The 24,021-nt window shown below is 34.9% G+C and overlaps 1 protein-coding gene across 5 annotated transcripts in view; it reads right to left on the minus strand.

The window, feature by feature from the left end:
* ARHGAP29 (Rho GTPase activating protein 29) overlaps nucleotides 1-24,021 on the minus strand; it is a 73,064-nt gene that overhangs the window by 29,130 nt on the left and 19,913 nt on the right. For 4 of the 5 annotated variants that reach the window (XM_027598426.2, XM_027598421.2, XM_027598413.2 and 1 more), the window contains exons 3-7: nucleotides 14,582-14,716; nucleotides 4,140-4,236; nucleotides 3,695-3,767; nucleotides 1,279-1,327; nucleotides 650-787 (exon numbers count right to left, since the gene is read on the minus strand). In XM_027598426.2, the coding sequence (XP_027454227.1) occupies nucleotides 650-787; nucleotides 1,279-1,327; nucleotides 3,695-3,767; nucleotides 4,140-4,236; nucleotides 14,582-14,716 (492 nt within the window). Of the gene's footprint in view, nucleotides 1-649; nucleotides 788-1,278; nucleotides 1,328-3,694; nucleotides 3,768-4,139; nucleotides 4,237-12,824; nucleotides 12,950-14,581; nucleotides 14,717-24,021 lie in introns of those variants that run through there. The other variant, XM_027598439.1, reaches the window with a different exon arrangement.

Here is a 24,021-nt window from a genome sequence, read left to right on the forward strand (position 1 = left end):
TGCCCTTTTAAGGTTATTAAGGTGATTCTGATGGGCAGTCCCTATTTAAAGCAAATAATTTTGTAGAAAGAGCACAGGATTTTGGTAAAGCCTATATTCTTCCAGTTAGTGCTATATAATCCTATGCAAATCTGCTATCTGACCTTAGGCAAGTCTTGTTTGCCTGAGCTGTAAAATGGGAATAATTCTTTTCTTGCTTTCTTCCCAGGGTTTTGGTAAGGATTAAATGAGGTGCAGGATATAAAAGTATTTTGTCAACTGTAAAACACTGGGAAAATACTAGCTATTAAGATGTTACCATGGCTGGTGCTCATACACCTATTGTAGCTTTTATTTCTTTTAACCATATTATCTGATTGCATTTCTTTTTGCCCAATGGAGTATGACTTCCTTAAAGGCAAAGACAGTATACTATTTGTCTTTGTGTCCCCAGATCAAGTGGTTGGCCCACAGTAATGTTCAATAAGTACATTTATTGTAAGAAGAGTCTTTCCTATTTCAAGAAGAGAAAATGGACAATGATTTTATTCACTACAATGAAGCAGCTACTAATTTGGAATCATATTAGTCATCGTCTGTAGAAAATGAATTGCAAACAATTTAGTTCTTACACTCCAAAGTTAATTAGATGCCCCAAAGGGCAACTCACCCAAGTTAAGCTTCTTTTCAACCCATGAAACTATGTTCTTGGTATATTTTGACCATGTTTTAGCATAAGACAAAGCCAATTCTACAGAATCAGTGTTCTTCAATAGCACACTGTCTAGTTCTATAGGAGAAAAATTTCCTGAAAATAAAAATATCAAGTATATATTAAATATCAGCACATAACTCTAAACAAAGAAGCATTCAAATCCTAAGATGTTCTTCAAAGAAAACTGTTTAAAAAAAATACAAGTGACAAATTTAGAATATTAAAGGTCACAGTTTAAACTTAAAATGGTTTCAAATTATATTTTTTATCTTATACATATTTCTATTATTCATCAAGTTATAAACCCTATATAATTCTTGATCAGTCTCTATAATATCTATCTATTCTAGCAGGCTTTTTTTCTTAAGTTTTTATGCAAAATTTTACACATCATTTTGTGTTAAAAATGAATACTTAGGTTACTGAGCAAGAAGAGATTAAGTAATTCAAAACAGGTATTGAAAGTAACTGTAGGGGGTTGGGGAGTGATTAAAAAAAAAGAAGAAGAAAGAAAAGAAAGAAAGGAAGGAAGGAGGGAACTGCAAAAAATTTGACTAAGATTGTAAGTACCTCAAAAGCATTACCTTTTTCATTGGATGAGTCCACTGATTCCACAGAAACATTTTCAAAAGACTTACAACATGGAAGAAAACAAATTTAAGGTTAGAGCAGAAGATAACAGATGTTTGCTTCAGACATTTTTCACTCTAATTTGTTATTGTGACATAATTCCTGTTAAAGAATTTCAAGTATTTAGAACTCAAAGGGCCTAAGAAATCTGTTTAAATGCTACTACATCTTACAAGAATTACATACCTTTTACAACTGCAGTTCTCAAGATCCAAGAATAAACAACCTCATTGTTTACTAACAGCATTAGTTAACATTAATAAATCCATTCAAAACTTTAAATAATTCTGCAGATTTCAAAAATATTAGTCAGGAAGTTATAGAAACAATCTAAATAGATTATCACTTAAACTGAAGACAAAGACCTGTTTCTTCCAGCCATCTTTTACCATTTTATATGACAAAAGCATTTCTCTGAAAGTCTAGTGGACAACTTAGCGCAGAACTTTCTATGATGATGGAAATGTTCTGTATCTGCACTGTCCAGTAAGGTAGATCCTAGTTACATGTGGCTATCTGAGCATATGAAAAGTGGCTAATGTAAATGTAATGTAATGTATATTTTCTATTTTATTTATTTTAATTAATTTAAGTTTAAAGAGCTACATGTGGCAAGTGGCTACCTTACTGGACAGTGCAGGAGAACATATCTACCAAAACTGTGAGATCTTAAACAAATGTGATCTACTTGGTTGGGCAATACAGACTATGCAGGGATTCAATGCAAAAGGGATCAAAGAGACCTGGGTTTGAAGTCCAGCTCTATCACTTAGTAGCTGTATGAGACTGGGCTATATATTTAGGCTTAACTTTGGTGTGCCCTTCTGTAAAATGGGGATAAGAACACTACTTTCATAAGGCTACTTTAAGGCTTAAGATGATGTAGGCTTAGCATAGGGCATGTTACATAATAAACACTATTAAACAAATGGCAATTATTAAAGTATTTTTCAAAACTCTTCACCAAAGTAGTTTTATTAGTAGCATTATATCATCATGGACTTTTAAAGTTCAATCTCTAGGGTTAATTAAAAACTGCAAGAAGGAAAATAAGGTGCAAAAGAAAAAAAGGAAAAAGTATTTTCCTATTAAGAATTAGTGTAATATTGTGCACACAATAGAGCCAACAGGAACAGGAAATATGATTCACACCTAAAATTTTAATTCTTCAGAGCCTTGTCACAGATATAATATTATTATATCTTCTAAATTAGTAGTATGTTTGAAAAGATAAAATTGAAGAAAAATTATAAGTAATAGCAAAATATTTAAGGATCCTAAAATTCTTCATTACTGATATGGTCTATACACTATCCTTGATTCATCAACGGATGACTTCAAAAATAGTCAATTGTTTTTTCATTATTATAGTACATATAACAAATGCTTCAATTAGTCATTCATGTTTTGTATCACTTTAAGAAAGACCTACAATTTTATATTACTTTGATATAACACAAATACTTGGCACATTTCCAAATATTTGTTGACCTCCTTCTGGATTTGAACATCCTTAAAAAGAAATTATTAACGTATGTCCCTACTGCAGTTTTTAAAAATAGCTTGCATTTAGTGAAAAAATTTTAGTCAAATAAAAATATTACTACTATAAGTCTTTAAAGCAATATTCTACAAACATTCTTCATGTTCTATTATTTCAGGGCAATTTTTCTTTAAATTGGGAATCAGGGGGCACCTGGGTGGCTCAGTCGGTTAAGTGACCGCCTTTGGCTCAGGTCATGATCCTGGGGTCCTGGGATCCAGGCCCTCATCAGGCTCCCTACTCAGCGGGGAGAGTCTGCTTCTGTTTCTCCCTCTGCTCCTCCCCAGCTCATGCGCTTTCTCTTGCTCTCTCTCTCAAATAATTAAATAAAATCTTAAAAAAAAAAAAAACTGGGAATTGGAACTGCAATCCTCTAACATACTGCTCTTAGGGAGAGTGAAGACCTACAGCCTATTTATAAGTGATTCATGGTAATAAACTATAGGATGTGTGAAAAGATTAACACCCTCTCTACTTCTTGTGTTATTTTTCTGTTTCCACCAGTCTTTAAGAACTGTGACAATGTCAGGAGAGAAAAATGGTTAAGAATTACTTACTAAAATTTTGGACCATATGACATAGATTCATTACATAGGACACCATAAAACTATCAGATATATTCTTTTAAAATGATAGAACCACTTAGAAAGTATAATTAAATTTTTGCTCCAGAAACTGACTATAAATTCAATTTAAAATGAAGTGATCTGTTTTTCTTGCTCAACTCGAAAACTATCAAAGACTAATGCTGAGATTAAGATCAGGAAATTATTGAAATATTAAGTTAAAAATATTGAAGTCTCTGCCCTCACACAAACTTGGCCTACCTTACTTTCCCGAGAAACAGGCAGTCGCAATAATGAATCATTGCCTACATCTCCCATAAGGAAGTTTGTCAGGCTATCCAGGGAAGTTAAAAAAAAAAAAAGAAATAGAAATAAAAAGACAAGTCATTACATTGCTCTGTCACAGGCTTCACATTCAACATGTAATATAGAATAAACTTTTTTTAAGAACCTTAGAAATAAACTCCTAGGAATCTATTCACATAAACCACAGTCACTTGCAAATGGATGCTGCTTCTGAACAGCTACACAGACACTGCCGAATACAGTAACAAAACAATAATGAAATAATGAATGTATTTTTTTCCAGTGTTGTGATAATATTTTGTATTGGTTAACACTTTACTTTCCATGTATCTACTGGATTATATGACATATTCTGAGACTCCCAGGCCGAAATTTCTTTAAATGACAGTCCTCTACTTACATATTCCCAAAGGTAAAGGCCAAGGTCTCAATGGAAGAAAACACTTCTCTGAAGAGATCGTTTTTGTTTTCTTCATTAACTTCTGTGAAGTTCACAGCTACAGGGAAAGATTGGTTACAACAAATGAGGAAGAAAATATTTTCAACTACATTTATACAAAGTCATTTAATCTCTTAAAAGTTCACCATTACTTCTAGAAGCATTAAAAGATTAGGAAACTGAAAAGTCTAATACACAAAATGAATATGATGTTCAAGTTCTTCTTTAAAGAAATCATACAAAAGAATCAGCGTGCATACAAGTGGCTGGCATTCCAAACTTACCACTCCATGCATTACATAATTTGACACATCTAAAAAGTGACACAATGTGAAATCCGTCTCAGAGTCACAGAGTCCACGTTATATCAGACCTCTCATTAAGAGCACTCTGTGCTATTTTCTCTTGCTTACTGCTTTATGGCATTTGTAAAAATAGCTAAATGCACTGTGGCCCACTTTAGTCAAATGAAGTATATTTTTCACTAGGAATTACCAATAATTGAAGCCATATATACATGTGACATAGCACAAATCTTATATACGAAGCGTATCACATAAACACCCAATGGTTTAGAAAATTTAATTCCTATTTATTTATAGCCTTATTTCCTATAGGCTCTTAGGCTCTGAGGTCCATGTTAATTGATATATATTGCTGTCTCTTGTTTGCCATAGGGATATTCTAACATTCTGCATTTTGCTAAAGCAAATTGTGAAATATACCTGAAAAAGTTTTATTTTAACTTCTTCTCTATGCATTTTTGTTAAAAGCCCAGATACAATTTACCAAGACAAAATCTGAAGGTGGAATTGGGAATTTTTTTAAAAGTAACTGCTTCTACTCAGGGTGAATTTAAGGAGCAATTGGCTCCTCCCATCCTCCCTAGGATCCTTGCCAATAAAGGGAAGGTAGACAGAGCAAGTGAAGAGGAAGCCATCCTTTGCTTTAAAACAAGCTGTTTTCAAGTTTAGCTGCACAGCAGAATTACCTAGAGAGTTTTAAAAACAAAAATCTGGGTCCTACCACCAGAAATTCAGATTTCACAAGTCTGGTGGAGCACAGGTAAAGCTCTCTCAGGTGATTCTAGTGTACAACTAGGGTGGAAAATGCTTGCAGGAAAGCAAGAATTCCTAAGCCAGGATGAAGGAAGCCTCAAGCCTCTAAACTTCATGAAATTACAATCAAGCTTTTACATGGATAAGCCTTTGCAGATGTGAGGGGCTAAGGGCCACATCTTTCATCAGATTCTTCTAAATATCGCTGATACAAGCAAAAAGAAAAACTTTAGGAACCACCATAAATAATTTTAAAGCTATTTTTGGACTTCTGCTCCAGCCAAGATGGAAAAACAGGTTTACCCTTCTGCCTGAAACAATCAAAAGAAACTCATACAAAATACATGAAATAAAAATTTTCAAGACATTGGCTAGAGGCAACAAAAGACAAGAATCTTAACAGACAAGAAACGAACATGGTAAGCTCTACAATGGCCCCAGCTTAGTGCCTAACATCACACAGAGTAGACTTCCCAGTTAAAGAAACTACTATGGATAAAAGTCATTTTGTAATAATGGAGTCAATTTATCAAGAGGACATAACAATTCTATACATTTATGCACCTAATAAACAACTTCAAAATGCATGAAGCAAAATCACAATGAGAAATAGACAAATTTACAGTTATAGCCAGAGATTTCAATAGCCTTCTGTCAATAGTGGACAGAACATGTATATGGAAAATCAGTAAGAATATGGAAGACTTCAACAATACTATCAGCCTTCTCTACCAGATGGACATTTGTAGAACACTCCATCCAGTAACAGCAGAATGCATGTCTTTTCAAGTACACACTGGATATTTGCCAAGATAGACCATATTATAAAAGAAGTCAAAATGGGTTTAAAACGATTCAAACCAGGCAAAGGATGTTCTGTGATTAGATGGAATTAAATTAGAAATAACGGAAAGATCTTTGGAAAATCCCCAGATACCAGGGAACTAAAATAACGCACTTCTTAATAACCCATGGGTCAAAGAAGAGAAAGGGAAATTAGCAAGTGTTTTGAACACAATGAAAATGAAAACACCACATATCAAAATTGTTGAAAGGGGGCTGCAGGAAGGCGCCGAAAGGAAGGTGTACCAAAGGGCATCCATTATCTGGATTGGGACAGTTTCACTAGGTTTTTTATGTCAAAATTGATCAAACTGTATCCTTTAAATATATGTACTTCATTGAATATCAATTATACCTCAAGAAAGCTGCTTTAAAAATCTCACTGGAATGTAAACTTTAAATAGTAATTTATAATGTCTATTTACAATAACTTATAACCAGCAAAAATGTATAGCCTACTTATATTTCCTAACCTTAACCAGGTTAGTTAGACTTTAAAGAAAAAAGATACCTTATAACACTACGGCAAATTCTGTAATTATTCTTTCTCTTTCTTACCTGTTTCTTTCGTAGCCCTAAACAAGACTGGGAGATTTAAAAAGTAGTAATTGTGAATCGCAAAAAGACAATTATTTGAACCATCTTCCTTCTTTATCTTCATCCTTACTTGAATGAGGTTACAGCCATCAAATGACAATTACTATTATTGCCCTTGCCTCCAATTCAAAACAGTCCTATATTCCTAATATCTTTTCTCTTTTTTGCTTCTGCTCAGTGTTTCAAAGAAAAGTCTTTGGCTCCTTTCCAGTAATAAATCTTTCTACTCTTTCCTGCATTCTCCAAATCCTATGCCACCTCCCTCCATAGCTTTATTATCTTCCACTCAATTGACATTATTTTTTCTTATGCTACTAACATACTCAAATCTTTTCTCTGTGAGAAAACTTTCATTTTGCCATATTTCCTCTTAAAGCTACCACCCAGTTTTTTTTTTTTTTTTTTTTTTTTTACTGCCAAACCTCTATAAATGGGTCATGACAAAATTCACCAGGATTTGGCTTTTCATCTAGTCTAATGGTTATCAGAGGTTGAAAAACTTTGTGTAAAGGGCTAGATAGCAAGTATTTTAGACTTTTCAGGACATATGGTATGTTGCAACCATTCCTAAAGAAGCCATACATAAATGAATGAGATATGGTGATCGATTAATGAATAAGAGTGGCTATGCTCCAATAAAACTTTATTTACAAAAATAGGCAGCAGGCCAGATTTAGCCCACCAGAAATAGTTTGCTCAGCCTGGTTAATAGGATGGGTTCTGAAGCCAGTGTGCCTAGGTTAAATTCTTTTTTTTTTTTTTTTTAAAGATTTTATTTATTTATTTATTTGGGAGAGAGAGAATGAGAGCACGAGTGAGAGAGAGCATTAGGAGGGGAACGGAGGCAGAGGGAGAAGCAGGCCTCCCGCTGAGCAGGGAGCCTGAGCGGACTCGATCCCAGGAACTCAGGATCATGACCTGAGCTGAAGGCAGACGCTTAACCGACTGAGCTGCCCAGGCACCCTGCCTAGGTTAAATCTTAAACTCTGTCTCCTACTAGGGACTTAACACAACTGCTCTGTGCCTCAGTCTCCTCACTTATAAAGTGGGGACAACAATATGTATTTTGAGAACTGTGATGAAAATGGAATGAACAAAGAACAGAGCCTGTTACAAAGAAAATGCTCAATAAATGTTAGTTATTATTTTCACTCAAAACCACTTCACAACACTGCCAACAAAAACCTGTGAGTCAAACTTGGATGCCTTTTTTCTTCTGCGTTTTCATCCTACTTGTCCACTCTACAACTCTCAACAGCTTTACCACTTAATGCATGTGCAAACTTGGACAAACCTCTCCATGTCCCAGCTTCCTTATATGCAAAACGGGAATTGACAGAGTAACAGTATTGACCTGAAAAATCTGCTGTGAGGATTAATGGGATAATCCACGCAGAGTTTAACAGTGTCTGGCACAGAGTAAGTACATCCTCAATAATGTCTGCTATTATTACTGCAAATATGAACCACTTTCTTCCACCTTGAAATATTTTGCACTCTTAGAAGCAATGTGTTATAGTAACTAGATGACGTGGGGCTTCAGAGTTTTTTTTCGAATCTAACCTCTACCACTTCCTGTGTTATTCTGAATACATCACCTCACTGCAATTTCTTCATCTGTAAAATGGCGTATCACTGAAAGAAATGACTGAGAAAACAAACGTAAAGCACCTAGAGGAAACTGCTTGGTACTTAGTACCATGTTCTGTGTATCTATCTATTGACAATTTTACTTTATATAGTCATCCCCACCCAGCCTGCAGTTACCTTTGGCTTTCTTCTCTACACATTATCCCCACAGAACTGTATCCACTTTTATACCTTTGAAGGAAATGAATCCTTAAAACTACCTATCTAGTTCTCACCTCTGAGCTCCAGATCCACATTTCCAATGGTCTGTTTGATATATTCTTTCTCCTACTTCCCAGGCTTTACCCATCAGCATTACAACCTCAACAAGTCCTACCTGAACCCTATCCTCCCTTCTATTCTGCCCTGCAAGCCTACTCTTTCCTATATATTCCTTAGCTCATTATCTTTGCTTTCAAAATACCTCTAAAACATTTCTTCTTCCATTCCTTGAGAGCTTGTTTGGAGGTTCTAGCAGGGGAGAGGAGCTGCTCGTATACCCTTGACCGAAGAACGGTCCTCCTCTATCAGGGAAGGTTGTCCTCCTCGACCGAGCGCGCAGCTTCGGGAGGGACGCACCTGGAGCGGCGAGGGAGGAAGGGGACACCCGCCTAGCCAGCCAGATCAGCCGCATCAACCCTGGTGATCAATGGGGTAACAGATGTCGCAGCCACATCGCCCTCACATCCTTCTTCTTCCTTTCGATTCCCACTGCCATTTAGTTCAAAAGGCCACATTTTACCTGGAGTCTGGATTATTTAACAACCTGATAATTGGTGTTGCTGTCTCCACTCTCTTCTCCCTATTAGCCATTCTTCAAAATGGCATCAAAATTTTGCTCACGGTTTAAATATCTGTCTCCCTTGGGCTCCCTATTAAGTCACAACAATAAGCACTAAGACACATTTAGTATCTCTTTAAGAAATCACATGAATAGCTTTCATACCTAGCATCTATTAGTGACTTTCAAACTTTTTTGACCACAACCTTCAGTAAGAAATACATATTATATCACGACCAAGTATACCATACACATATAATAGCTATTAGTTATACAACACCTATGAAGTTTCAAAACATCCTTAAGTCTTATACAATGAGTGTTGCATTCTGATTTTTCTTTTCTATTCTCTTTCATATTTTAAAAACGCTGGTCACAATCCCTAAATCAGGGCCCACAGTTTGCAAACCACTGAATTAAAGGATATAATGTAGGCAAATTTTCATCATATGCATGGGGAAAAAATGGTTAAGGGGACAAACCAAAAAGCAGTAAGGCTTACAAATTGAAAATTTTAAGTTGCTTCTGAGAAACACTAAGGACAACTTGAAGAAATGAAATGCATACTATACTCTCAGAAATGCTAAATATGTAACTTCTCCTTAATTTATAAATTTAATTATAAGTTTATAAATTTATAAATTTTACTCATTGTCCTCAAAATATCAATAGATATTTTTTGGAATTTAGATAAGCCAATTCAAAAGTCCTGAGGAGAAAATAAAATCCTCAACAAAAAGAGTAACAGAAAGAAGAGTTACCCCTACCAGATACTAAAACATACTATGCAACTACAATAAAGATAGCGTGGTATTGGCACATGACTAAACAAATCAATGGGACATAAAATAAGGTCCAAAAATAGATATAAATATATATGACAGTTTAATGTATTTATGATAAAAATGGCATCTCAGATCAATGGGGAAAAGGTGAATTGTTTAATAAATAAGCTAGACATGTAGACATTCTAGAATGTATCAAGGACTCAAATTTAATAAATGACATCATGAAAACATTAAACAAAAACACACTGGAAAATGTTATTATAATCTCAGAGCAGGGAAGTCCTTCCTAATACCTGAAACCCAAGAACCATAAAAAAGACTGATAGCTTTAAATGCAAAAATAAAATACCATAAGCAAATCAAAAGATAAAGAAAATGTGCAACTTATATCAAAGATGAAGGGTAATGCAATATATGTTAAGAAAAAAAAAAGAAGAAGATAGCAGGAGGGGAAGAATGAAGTGGGGGAAATCGGAGGTAGAGACAAGGACTCTGAAAAACAAACTGAGGATTCTAGAGGGGAGGGGGGTGGGGGGATGATGGGTTAGCCTGGTGATGGGTATTAAAGAGGGCACGTTCTGCATGGGGCACTGGGTGTTATGCACAAACAATGAATCATGGAACACTACATCAAAAACTAATGATGTAATGTATGGTGATTAACATAACAATAAAAAATTTAAAGAAAAAAAGGAGAAGGTAGGGAAAAATGAAGGGGGGCGGGCAAGATCAGAGGGAGAGATGAACCATGAGAGACTATGGACTCTGAGAAACAAACAGGGTTTTAGAGGGGATAGGGGTGGGGGGATGGGTTAGCCTGGTGATGGGTATTAAGGAGGGCATATACTGCATGGAGCACTGGATGTTATACGAAAACAATGGATTGTGGGTCACCACATCAAAAACTAATGGTGTGTATTGTATGGTGAGTAACACAATAAAATTTTTTTAAAAATACAAAAAAAATAAAGATTAAGGGTAAATTTCACTTACACAGAGTTTCTACAAATCAGTACTAGAAAAAAAAGGCCAACCATCAAAAAAAAAATGAATAAAGGGTCAACTCACATAAAAGGATGTACAAATGGCTCTAAAACATATGAAAACATACTCAACTGCGCTCAAAATGAGGGAAATGCAAGTCAATCTATACTAAGATGCCAATTTTTACTATCAGACTGGGTGACAAAGCTTGGTAACCAGCTCTGTTGGCAAAGGTGCAGTAAGTCAGCCTTTTCAGCACGGCTATCAGAATGGCAGAACCACTGCAGAGGTTATTTAGCAATATAAAAAAAAATAAATACAAATGAACAAGGTTATTCATCAAAGCATTATTTGTAATAGAAAAAAAATGGAAATAATCCAAATATCCATTAGTGAATTGGTAAAATAAATTATAGCACATGAGCATAACAGATTACCATGCAGCTTTGAAAAATAAACAGAACAAATCACAACAAAAGAATTAGAGAATTCTTTATGTATAGAACATAACTCAGAACAATGAGCAAGGAGCAGAATGCTACCATTTGTGTAAAAAGGAGAGCAAAAAAAAGAACATACTGTATTGTTTATATATGCATAATATGTCTCTAGAAAGACACACAAAAATCCAGCAATAGTTGCTGCTCATCTAGGTAAAGGAAAGGGTAGCTAAGCATCTGAGGTAGGAAAGACACTTTACTGCTAAATACTCTTTTATGCCATTTGCATTATGAACCATTTCAATGTATTGCCTATTAAAAAATTAAGTTTTCAAAACAGAAAGAAGACACAAAGCTTCTACAATTTTAGATGCATAATTAAAGCTTGTGTTTCTTTTTTGTCATTTTTTCAATATAGGGCAAAATACAGATCATGAAAAACCTAAATAAATGGTCATATTAATCTAAATTACAAATAAGATTGACTAAAATAATTGTAAATAGTGAAAACACAAACACTTATGTACATAATAAATTACTGAGTGCTGAAGATGTCTTTTATCTACTTCAAAAATAAGCTGTATCTCTCTTACCATATTGCAAATATTTTGTCAGACTTAACTTCCTGCTTGGAAACAGGAGGAGACACAGGAAATACAAATCACGACTAGAATGAATGGGGAAGAGCTTTTTTTAAAAAGTTTTTAATTTAAAGCTTTAAAATATTCTTTTAAAGTTATCAAAAGGTAAATTCCATACTTTAAAAAAAAGAGGAGTCAAAAGATTCCAATGCATTTATTATGCATAGGAAGTGGACAGACTTTATGCATCCACACCTACAGTACCACAAACAAAATTATACCTCCCTGATTCTAAAGTGTTTTTTTAAATGTCCTGGTTATATTTGCCAAATGCATCGACAGTTAAGATGTCCAGGGCAAGTCATGTCATCTTTGTTTTTGAAATGTAATCAGGGGCTTAAGACAAAATGATCTCCACATTCCGGAAGCTTTCTGATCCTAACGTACGATAGCTTTTTTTCTTTGAGCTTCCCCCATTTAAGATAGAAATAAAAATGCACTTTAATAGGTTTTTGAAAATATTAAAATGGATAGCATATGCAAAATATCTAGATTGCCATAGAACAGATATTCAAAAATGGTTTCTACCTCCCCCTTGCCTTTCCAGGGTTTGAAAATTATCATTAAAAGAAAAAATTAAATAAGTTCTAATTTAACCTCGATTTTTCAGGTCACTGAATATTTTTCATTTTTAAACTCCCTTCGCTTAGATGGCCTCAACAATAAGAGTAAGGAGGAAAGGTTTTATTTAAAAACAGAAACTTATACCAACGAAAAGACAATTTTTACATTTTCTAGTCTCATGGAGTCTTACTGAAACAGAATAAGTTTAGGAACAACAAAGTAATCTTTTAAATTTAACCCAAACCAAAAGTAAAATGGTAACAATAATCCCAAAGGTAAAGACAGTCATAGTGGGAGATAATATTCAAAAGATAGCTTTACCTCAAAGGAAAAAAGATCTCCAAGGCAGCTGAGAGGCCACTTTCTTCAAGTCTGTTTCTGGAATGTGGACACCAACTATACACAGGCACACTCCTTCCCCAGGACATCCTGACTGCACACAATAGCTACTGACAACAATTGAATGAACTGTGGTCGCTATTTCCAAGCATGGAAATTTTACTATCTATAGACGCAAATTTCCCTATCTAAGTTAAGTTAAATGGCACTTATAAACAGTCTCTTTAAAAACAAATTTGGTTACTAAGCACATTTTTAAAAGTCACAACAAACTATTCATTTTTCCCACTTAAAGCCATCTACATGTGTTTCAATGCTTGAAATACAGAAAAAGAAAGAAACAAAGAGAAAGAACCACTCAGGCACAATAAATCTATGTCAAAAAGCAGAGGAAGTGGTTCTCAGGTATGTGGACCATATTTTATTGACAGGTTTTTATTTTCTCCCCCTGCCTCATCCCTTGACACTTGCCCTTTGCCTCCTCTAGATAGGAATGTGTTCACCAACTGCACCAAGTTCTTCACATCCTGATTTCTTACAAAAGTGCTCTATGTCACAGTCCCCAACCTCCACACATCCTAACCCAGGAAATGCCCACCCGACCTTTGAGACTCAGAACAGGTAATTCCCCTCCCCGCCAAATCCTTTCCTTTCCTTATTCAACCCAGGGTGAGTCACTTTCTGTAGTTACTTTGCTTGAATTCAGATTACTTATCAATGACATTTAACACTGACAATCACTTCCTAGAACCTCATACTTTTTAAACTCCAAGACAGCTTTCTCTACACCATCTCCCTATTTCTTAGGTGTTTCTCAGGCTCCTCTATTTTCTCTCTGTCCCTGGGATCTCATACTCAGCCCACACTTACTCTGCCTACTTTGAGTTGGTGCCGGCCTCTTCCATTACCACCTACACACCAACAGCTCTCAAGTCCCCACCTTCAACCACAAACTTCACATTAATCCTCAACATTCCACCTGTCCTGTTTTATCAAACCAACATCCATCCCCTCTTCGGTAACAACCACACTCCACCTCCAGCACACTACAGCTTCTTAGATCAGACTGTCAGCCCACACCCAGCCCCTTATTGCTAATGATCTCCTAACTGAACCCCCTGCCTCATTCTTCTCAAATACTCCCTTCACTCTCAATCCTTTTTGTACACTGCAGTCCAGAATAATCGATTCTAATGAAATATTTTTGGTGGCAAATCATTTCATTAGAGGATAAATCCCAACTCTTAGATCTTTAGCACATGTACTATACATATATGTGTGTGTGTATATCCATATATAATTTTATTTTTCTTTTTCACATTAAAAAAAAGATCCCAATTAAGTCTTTTTCTCTGTTTGGCTCCCTCCTTTAAGCGGAGTCACTACAAATGGCCATTTTCCAGCAACAATTGTCCTTACAAAACAACTGACATTTAAACTTTTTGAGTTTTTTGAAAGAGTGCATGCTCTTTTGAAGTAGGTTTTAAATGTCAGTTGTTTAGTTTATTTCAGTTATTATTTTTAAACTGCTTCCTGCCAAATGCAGTTTTAATTTTTGAAACGAAGAGAGTTTTAGGTATGATTTAGTGGGAATATCTACATATCGAAGTATACATAATTCTTATTGATATACATACCAATGCCATGTGGGGAGGTGGCACTATGGTCACTATGGACCAAAATGTATGACTTAGATGCTTTTTGCCCACACCAACCAACTTTTAATACATCTTTCTTACCTTTTACTTTTGCAGTAAGGATTTCTGCAGCATTTTGAAGATCAACAGAATTGAGGTTCTGATGTTTATTCATTACAGATTTTAAAACACGGAGAAGTTCGTCCAGACGTATATGAATGACTTCTTCAAAACAATCTTAAAGAAAAAAGAAATTTATTTGTTTCCCAGACCAAGTTCCAGGAATGCAAACTATGAAAGACCATTTTGAAGCACACTTCAAATAAATAGAAGCAGCGGCCCCACAGTGTTTGCCTACTATATGTTCCCTTGTATTTTCACCACTGCAATTAGTACATTCAATTTATACAGCCCTCAAAAAATCTATAATCATTTTAAGTCAGTAAGGATTTCAGAGTTATGGTCAATTTAGTCCTACCTTTTTCAGGTTTCCCAGTCTAAATACGCTGTCCAGATTGTGCCTTCCTTCCCGGCCCCTACCTATCCCCAGCCTGTTCCGCTCATTCACACCAACTCTGGTCAGATGCACGCAGACACGATTTTATAATCCCTGGAAATAAGGTGTCATATAATTTATCATCCAAACCAAAAAACTCTAAGCAAGTGAAAAGGGAAGTGCTACTCCTCCTGCCAGCACCAAGAGGCATATTCCTGGATCGCCATCCCAGGTTAAACAAGAAAGTATAATCACCCTAACTTTTTAAACCCCTCAAGTAATCTTCAAAAGTCTGAAAAGACAACTACTTTAAATGCAATACTCTGATGCAATTTTCCTTTCTGGAAGCTTACATACAGCACTAGTGTTTAATAATAGTTAAATAATAATAGTTAATAACAGTTAACATTTTTTATATGCTTATGTGGTAGGTACTGTTAAAAGCACTTAAAAGCTATTATCTCATTAACTTTCACATCAATCTTATTAGGTAATTTTAAAACATCCACTAAACAGAAGAGAAAATTGAGGCACACCTAAGTTCACCACGTTACTAAACCATGGGGCCAGAATTTGAACTCAGGGAGTATAATTCTAGAAACCATGCTCTTAATGTTAGACTACCTCCTCCTGAAATAGCTTAAAAAACAAACAAAAACCATTTTTTAAATAGAGTTTCATCTTATACAATTAACTTTTTCAGAAATGTTGAAAAGATAACCATTAGAAATAGAAACTGTCTTTAGAATAAAAAAACAAAAATGAAAAATTCTACCATCATCCATCAAATATGCCATTCCTTAACTGTCTTATCAAGGGAAAAAAAGGTGTAGGCAAGGTGGGGAGCTGGGTACATCAGGGCAAAGAGTATTCCAGGGAAGAGGCAAAGAAGAATAGTTCAAGGAGTAATGGAAGCAGAGAGAATAGAAGTGCTTTCAGGAGAAAACGTGACTCATTCATCCAACGAATTTTAATGACAGAAATATAGGAGAATAGGTGCTGGCTGAAGTAACCTTGGAAATGAGTAAGTCTATAAAGACTAAAAAAAGCAAAGGAAATGCACATAAGTACTATACTTGATAAAGCATTTTCAATGAAGATTCAGGTTAACAATTTTGATGCTGCTATACATACATACAGGAATTGAAAAACTGTGTAAATGGATGGTAGATTTTGGGAGCCAGGCATCTCACTGTTGGAGTAGAAATTTACAAATAAATGTAATGATTCATATTGCAGTAGATTAGAGTTAGACACTTCAGTAAGAATTCATGTTTAGCTTAATACAGACACAGGTGGTTACATATAGAAATGTTTATAGATATGTATATTTACAGAGGTTCGTATACACACATATATTTCTTTGCTCTGTCGGCTGAAAGGGCCTAAAAGAAATGACACCCAGTAGGAACAAGCACAACTACCACCCTGAGCTTGGTTTCTACTACCATTTGCTAAATAAAAGATATCAGGGCTCCCCACACAAATGGATGATTCTAGGACTGGGACAGAAAACATGCAGGATGAGTTAGGCACATCTAGTAGAAAAAACTAACCCTCACACTGACTAAGGTACGTCAAGGGTACACAGGAGCCAACTGAAAGAGCTCCTAATGGCCAAAGCTAGAACAATTTGAGCAACAAATAAAGTAGTACTGTATTATAACTCAAAGTATAAAGTAAATATCCATGAGTACATACTGACACAAATAAACGATTGAATAAATTAGTGAGTGGAGGAAAAGAGACAAATCTCTTGGATAGAAGAATGCTAAATAATTTATAGAGATATTTTGTCCTCAGGAGGTGGAGCATGCATAGAGTGACTTCCTTCCAAAGAGTAGAGTAGAGAAAGTGGGACAGAATGAGTAACTTTAAAGTAGAGAAACTTTATTATTAAGACAGGTGATCAAGGTCGACATTAATAGTGATAAATCATGTTTCTTGATATAACCCGTGATGAAATGGCACTTTACAGCTGTTCATCCCAATATCCTAATCTAATCATGAGAAAAGCATCAGATAAATTCTAATCAGGATGCATCCTACAAAATACCTAACCAGCATTCCTTAAAACTGTCAGATCATCAAAAATGAGGGAAGTCTGAAAAACTATCACAACCAAGGAGGGCCTAAGGAGACATGAGAATTAAGTGTAATACGATAGGATCCTAGAAGAGAAAAGGGACATTAGGAACAATTTATGGCAATATGAATAAAACTATGGGCTTTAATCAATAATAATGTATTATTATCAAATCCTGGTTCACTAACATGCACCATACTAATGTTAAGATGTTAATAAGGAAGAAAAACCTGGTAAAAGAATATATAGGAACTCTCTGTCCTATCTTTTCAATTTTTCTGTAAATCAAAAACTGTTCTAAAAATAAAGTCTATTTAAAAAATAAAATACAGATGGGCAAGAGATATTAGGAATATTATGTACTTTTGGAATTTTCCCAGTAAATATATATTACTTTTATAATTAAAAAATTCATTTATAATTTTTCAAATCCTAGGGAATATGTGATATGCAGTTTAAGGAATTATCTTAAATGATCACTATCTATATCGTCTGTTTTAGAATTGTGTATGTTATTTCCCTCAGTAGGTTTACTTAGTTGAGACAGTATGGCTTAGTGGTTGGTTGAAAGCATTATCTCTAGAACCAGATTGCCTGAATTTGAATTTCAGCTCCATGGTTTATAAACCTTGAGCAAGTTACTTAACCTCAGTGTGCCTCAGTTTCCTCACCCGTAGAGGGAAAATAATGGTAGCTACTTCATAGGATTGTTGGATTCAATGAGTTAAAACACATAATGCACTTGGAACAGTGGCCAAAACACAGTAAGCCCACCATAAATGTTTACAGCTATTTTTATTAGTTAATGCAATAGTAGAAATAGGTTAATAACATAGGTTAGGTCTGAAATGGAACCTAGTAGCTTTGAAATAAAAGAAACTTCTGGAAAATAATATAGCTTAAATAGTTGTAAAAATAACATTACATTTTTTCCCAGTTTTGCATTGCAAAGTCTATTGTTATATATATACATACACACATATATATACATATAAAGCTAGTTAATGATAATACTTCTGCCTACTTATCAAAATCAAGGTTGAATACCTAATACCATAAAGAGTTGTACTGTACTCTTTTTAAAACCTAACTTACGTTAGTATTAAAAGAGAAAGGAAAGGCAGTTATCTCTATTCTATACTCTGATGTTTCACAATAAAATCTACAGATATAAATACACTTGGGGAATACTATAAGAATACTTTGCCTTATTTTAAGGTCTCAGGTCAAAGAGCTTGATTTTTGAGTGCCAACAACCATCAATATTCAAAATTAGTGTTGGGTAGCAAGAACTACAAAACACTAACGGCTTAAGTGCCTAAATAAACCAAGATAATAAATTCTGGTCTTCTCAGAGTCAAGGAAATTAAATATGTGGAATTAAATATATTTCAAAATTGTTAAATGTTTTTCAATTTTCTTATTTTTAATTTCTAAAACAGTAAATAGTAACAGATACAGCCCACATAAACAAAAACCTTCAGGGTCCTCAATAACTTTTAACAGTGTAAGAGGTCTTGAGAATCCCCGCTATGGGATTCTTAAAAATCACTGCAAAACATCCCAGCAACTGTTAACATATTATGGTATAAAACATATAAATGTTTTACCAACTTGAAATTCTTTTTTTCCTACAAGGAAGCTTTTATAAACAGATACTGAAGTTGTTTCAAGTCAAAATACTAAAAAACAGTAACTGAGTTAGTGATAAATTTCAGAAGTATGTCAAATTACCCTATAAATAATTCCAATTTCCTTTGATTGAACCCATTTCTGAGGCCTACAAATCAACAGAAATGAACATGACAACTATGTTTTAAAAATATTAATTACAAAGATTCATAAACTTCCCTGAATAGATGAATCAACTACTTGAACATCAGTATATTCAGATAATACTTCAAATGGAACTTTATAAATTAGCAAGCCCTTAATTATATTTTTAAGTGGTAAAGAAATGTTGTTTTTACCAAATGTCCTTTTACACTATAATAGGTTAAAGCTACCTCAAATTATTTTTATGAAGCAAAAAGCCTCTTAAACTGAAAATATAACTTTTTTAAAAAAGGTTTAAAGAGTTTAAGTAGCTCTTTCCCCAACACTAAATACTATTCCCACTCCACCCCGCCAAATATTAGCAGCAATGAGCAAAGCCAATGAGTTAGTACTGTTCCTCCCCAAAACAGAAGAAAGCTGTTAAGTGGCTAACTGGTATCATAGAAAATAAAAGATTCAGGAGTGCCCGGCTGGCTCAGTCAGTAGAGCATGGGACTCTTAACCACGGTTTTGAGTTCAAGCCCCACAATGGGCATGGAGCCTACTTGGAAAAAAAAGAATAGATTTAGATCAAGAAACCTGTGTTCCAATGCTTGATCTTCCACTTCCTTGAAATGATGTTGAAATATACAACTCTTAGTTTCTCTGATCCCAGATTCATCATTTGTAGAACAGAATTAGTAAGAACACCTGTTCTAGTTACTTTATGTTGTTGTGAATGTCAAATAAATGAACAAAAACAAAACTGCTTTATAGACTTAATATATAAACAGCTATTATTTCTAGTAAATCTGTAAGCCAAACTAAATACCTTTGACAATAGATTTGTCTCACACAGAATTAGTCAACAACAAAGACACTTATAGCAAAGTCTCACAATATTTTGGCTAATGAAAAAGACACTAAAGTTAAGTTTCAGTTTCATCTTATATATAAAATCTAAATTAGTAAGTTAATTGGAAATAAAGTTATAATTAAGGATATATTTAATATAAAAATATAATTTATGCAATTACTATAATGTTCAGCCAAAATCTTAATACTAGTTACCTAGAAGAGTAAAACTCCTGTATCCCAACGTTTGCTTGTTTATCTACCATCCCTGCAATATGGTAATCTGAATTTTAATTTATTGTTTCACTCATTTGTGCCGTTTATTTTCTGCTTCATTCAGCTTATCAAGTGAAAACAGATTAGCCAGCTCCACTTTTTGGTTCTCATGCATTAACACAATACCACAGTGTTTATACTGCAAACATTACATGGAAATGCTTAAGTAAATAAATGAAAAAACCATGGTGTTTTCCTTGATTTTAAAAAACTGACAATAATTTTTAAAACCAGTCTTGTTAATTCAGCTTAACCTCTCTGGGAAAGCAATGAAAACAAGGAGGAAAATAAGTTTCAGAACTTACCACTAGGAAACTCCCCCCCCCCTTTTTTTTTTGCCGTAATGCCTTCTGAATTTACAGGATAAAAGCAAAGTCTGATGAGCAGCAGCTTTCTTTATCCAGCCACTTGGGGACTGTAAAAATAATAATAGCTGACATTTTAAAACACTTATTCTAAGAGCTTTACATATATGAACTCTAATCTTCACAACATCCCAATAACGTAGGTGCTATTCTCTCCTTCCAACAGATATAGAAACTGAGGCACTTGAGAAGTAACTTGCTCAAGGCTACATACAACCATGAAGTGTCAGAATGAGGGTTCCACCTTAGTTGTTCTAGCTCTAGAATTTGTGCTCTTAATCACTATGACATGTTAACATGATTAAAGAAGTTATGGCTTAATGACAGGTACTCTGCAGTCTGTGATTTAACAGGCTTTAACTTCTAATCAAATATGCCAGTTACTATTATAAATGGTGTTAAATTATGTAAACCATTCCAGGAAAGTGCAAAAAAAAAAAAAAAGCAGTCACCTAAGAGCTGGCACATATGTCATAAAGGAGCTACCTATATTTCATACTTCATTCCTCAAAGATTCATTTCAAAGTCAGGACCTATCAACATCTACCTGAACTTCTCCTAAGTGATATCCATTAGAAATCACTTCTGGAGAGGTTTACTTTTTTTTTTTTTTTTAAAGATTTTATTTATTTATTTGAGAGAGAGAATGAGAGAGAGAGAGAGTACATGAGCGGGGGGGAAGGTCAGAGGGAGAAGCAGACTCCCCGCTGAGCAGGGAGCCCGATGCGGGACTCGATCTTGGGACTCCAGGATCATGACCTGAGCCGAAGGCAGTCGCTCAACCAACTGAGCCACCCAGGTGCCCCTGGAGAGGTTTACTTCTTTTAGAAGTAGAAGGACATATCTGAGACTAGCAACCTAAGCTTTCTAATATTTTACAAAATTTCTGGCACAATAGAGAGGATAAAAGTTAATTAATATTCATCAGTGGTAAAATTAACTCTATTGAAATTTGTCTGAAATAAATTTGCACATCCTCCTGTATACTCGCCTGGGGAAAATTGAGTTAATCAACAAGACAGGATTTCAATTGAGACTTTGAAAATTTATGCAGAACTTCCCTCTCACAATAGAACATATTATTTAATGGCATTAAACTTTTTATTTAACTTCTATTCAAAAAAATTTGCTTTACAAAGTTAACCTCTTCTGACTATAGTTCTGCCAAATTTAGGACCTAGACAGAATTCATCAGAAGCTATCACTTATAAGATTCAGTTATGTTTTTACAAAATACAAAATAAAAGTGATAGACTCTTAAATCAGAAAGCTTAACTTTATCTGCAACTGATGATAAAGTTTTATCTTTTTCTAGCCTATTTAAAGAACAAAACAAAAACAAGGCACCATTGTCACAACAGTAAACTTATTAAATTTTAAAATAGTGTATTAGACAAACTACCAATTTTCCTTCAAATGTATTTTACAATGGCAATGGATCCTTCCAAGCACTGAGGAGCAGAAAAATTAAGTAATTCACACTATTCTTTCTAGCCCAATTAAAAAGACTTGCACCTTTCAAATTCCCAAAAGTTGAGCCTCCTTGAATGGTGTTCTACCTGAAATGAGGAGGTATGTCGCAGAGTTTAAGATTATTGTATGAACTAGAAGAACATTTATGAATCTGTTCTTTGGAATTAAGAAGACATTATTCCTCAGGGGGACAACCATAAACTTAAGTGGTATTTACACAGCACATAAGTTAACTGCTAGTGTTGTATTTAAACACAGAAAGTATATGTATAATAGAGCACCTTCAGCATTTTAAAATAAAATGTAAAATCTGGCCCTATAATTATTCATAATGCATCTTAATGACACTGGACAGAAATCTAAAACCTCAAATTCCACATGTACTACTTATACAAGACTACAGGGCAACCTCTTCCTGGAAATGAACAGTGGACAGTGGACAGAGAATCAACAAACACTCTCAGTTATCCTATCAAAGCATGAGTTTTCACAGTCCTATGATGTCCCACATTAAACTCTCCATTTTTATTTGTAAATAAAAAGAGCAGAGACGAACTGCATACCTCTCTTACCCGTTACCACAACTCTTTGGTAGACACTTATTTCTCTAATCAGTTCCTCAACTATGGCAACGTGAGCTTCACATTCTCACTTTTCACAAATTTCACAAATACCCACATTTAAGAAAGTTATCATAAAACTCACATTAAAAAAATCCTATAGGCTGATGGGAGGCAGGTGTCCTCTAAAATGCATTATATGGAGGGCCCCTAAGTGGCTCAGTTGGTTGAGTGATCAACTCTTGATTTCGGCTCAGGTCAGGATCTCAGGGTAATAAGACTGAGCCCCAGATGGGGCTCCACGCTCAGCAGGGAGTCTGCTTGAGATTCTCTCTCACTCCCTTTCCATCTGCCCCCCGCCGCCCGGCTTGCACATGCATGCTCTCTCTCCCTCTCACTCTAATATAAATAAATAAATCTTAAAAAAAATGCATTATATATTTGGAAAACAAATACTTAGCTGTCTTCTCCAGCTCTGAATTCTCAATATTCAAAACAATGTACAATCTCCAACTCCAGTGAAATTCTGAATCACAGAATTATGAAATTGGTAGCATCTGGTATAGCACCTCATTCTTAAATCATTAAATGAATGAGGCCATATGCCAAAACTAATCAGCAGCAGAACAAGGCCAAGAACCTAGATAGTGTGATTCTCTTTTCAGAGCTTTCTGCCATCCATTACTACTAATTTCATCAATTTGTGTAGCCTGGCTGGAAACTGATCTGCTGGTTCAAATCAAAGAATAGCATTAAAGCTCTCACTCCAAAGGCAACTTAAAAGGATTCTAAATAGACCCCAAGCGTTCCTATTTCTAAATAACATTTTCTTAAATTTGCTCCAGTAGCAGTTTTTTCTAGGTTTCTTTTAATGCTATAGAAATAAAAAATATTTATAGCTCAAGAATTCATCTCAGTAGTCTTGAGATTGATGTCTATGCCAGCACTGTCCAACAGAAATTTCTACAATGATGTAAGTATTTATATCTTCACTTTCCAAAATGGTAGCTGCTAGCTACATATGGCTAATAGGCACGTGAAATATGGGTACTTCAACTGAAGAGCTGAATTTTTTATCTTAATTAAATTTAAATAGCCACATGTCTAGAGGTTACCATATTGGATAGTGCAGGTTTAGATGTTGCCCATTGAAAAACTGGCTGATGAAATAATGGAAGACTTAGTAGGATTTTTTTTAAAGTACCTGCCATGTGAAGCAGTTGAGATAGCATGGAAAGAACACACCATTCTGCATTTATGACCTCTGGATTCCAAGTGAAACCACTATATATCAGCAATAAGAGGTTGATGAAGGGCGCCTGGGTGGCTCAGTTGGTTGGGCGGCTGCCTTCAGCTCAGGTCATGATCCTGGAGTCCCTGGATCGAGTCCCACATCGGGCTCCCTGCTCAGGAGGGAGTCTGCTTCTCTCTCTGACCCTCTTCCCTCTCGTGCTCTCTATCTCTCATTCTCTCTCTCTCTCAAGTAAATGAATAAAATCTTTAAAAAAAAAAAGTCAAAAGTCTTTAAAAAAAAAAAAAAGAGGTTGATGAAATCACACAATCTAAGTTATACATACAACCCATCCATGAAATGGGGCTAAAAGTACCTGTCTTTTTGGGGACTCTTTGATTAAATGCTGTTTGTATGTAAAAACACTCTACAAAATGCAAAGCAT

This window comes from Zalophus californianus, chromosome 4 (assembly GCF_009762305.2).
Source record: "Zalophus californianus isolate mZalCal1 chromosome 4, mZalCal1.pri.v2, whole genome shotgun sequence".
Taxonomy (NCBI): Eukaryota; Metazoa; Chordata; class Mammalia; order Carnivora; family Otariidae; genus Zalophus; species Zalophus californianus.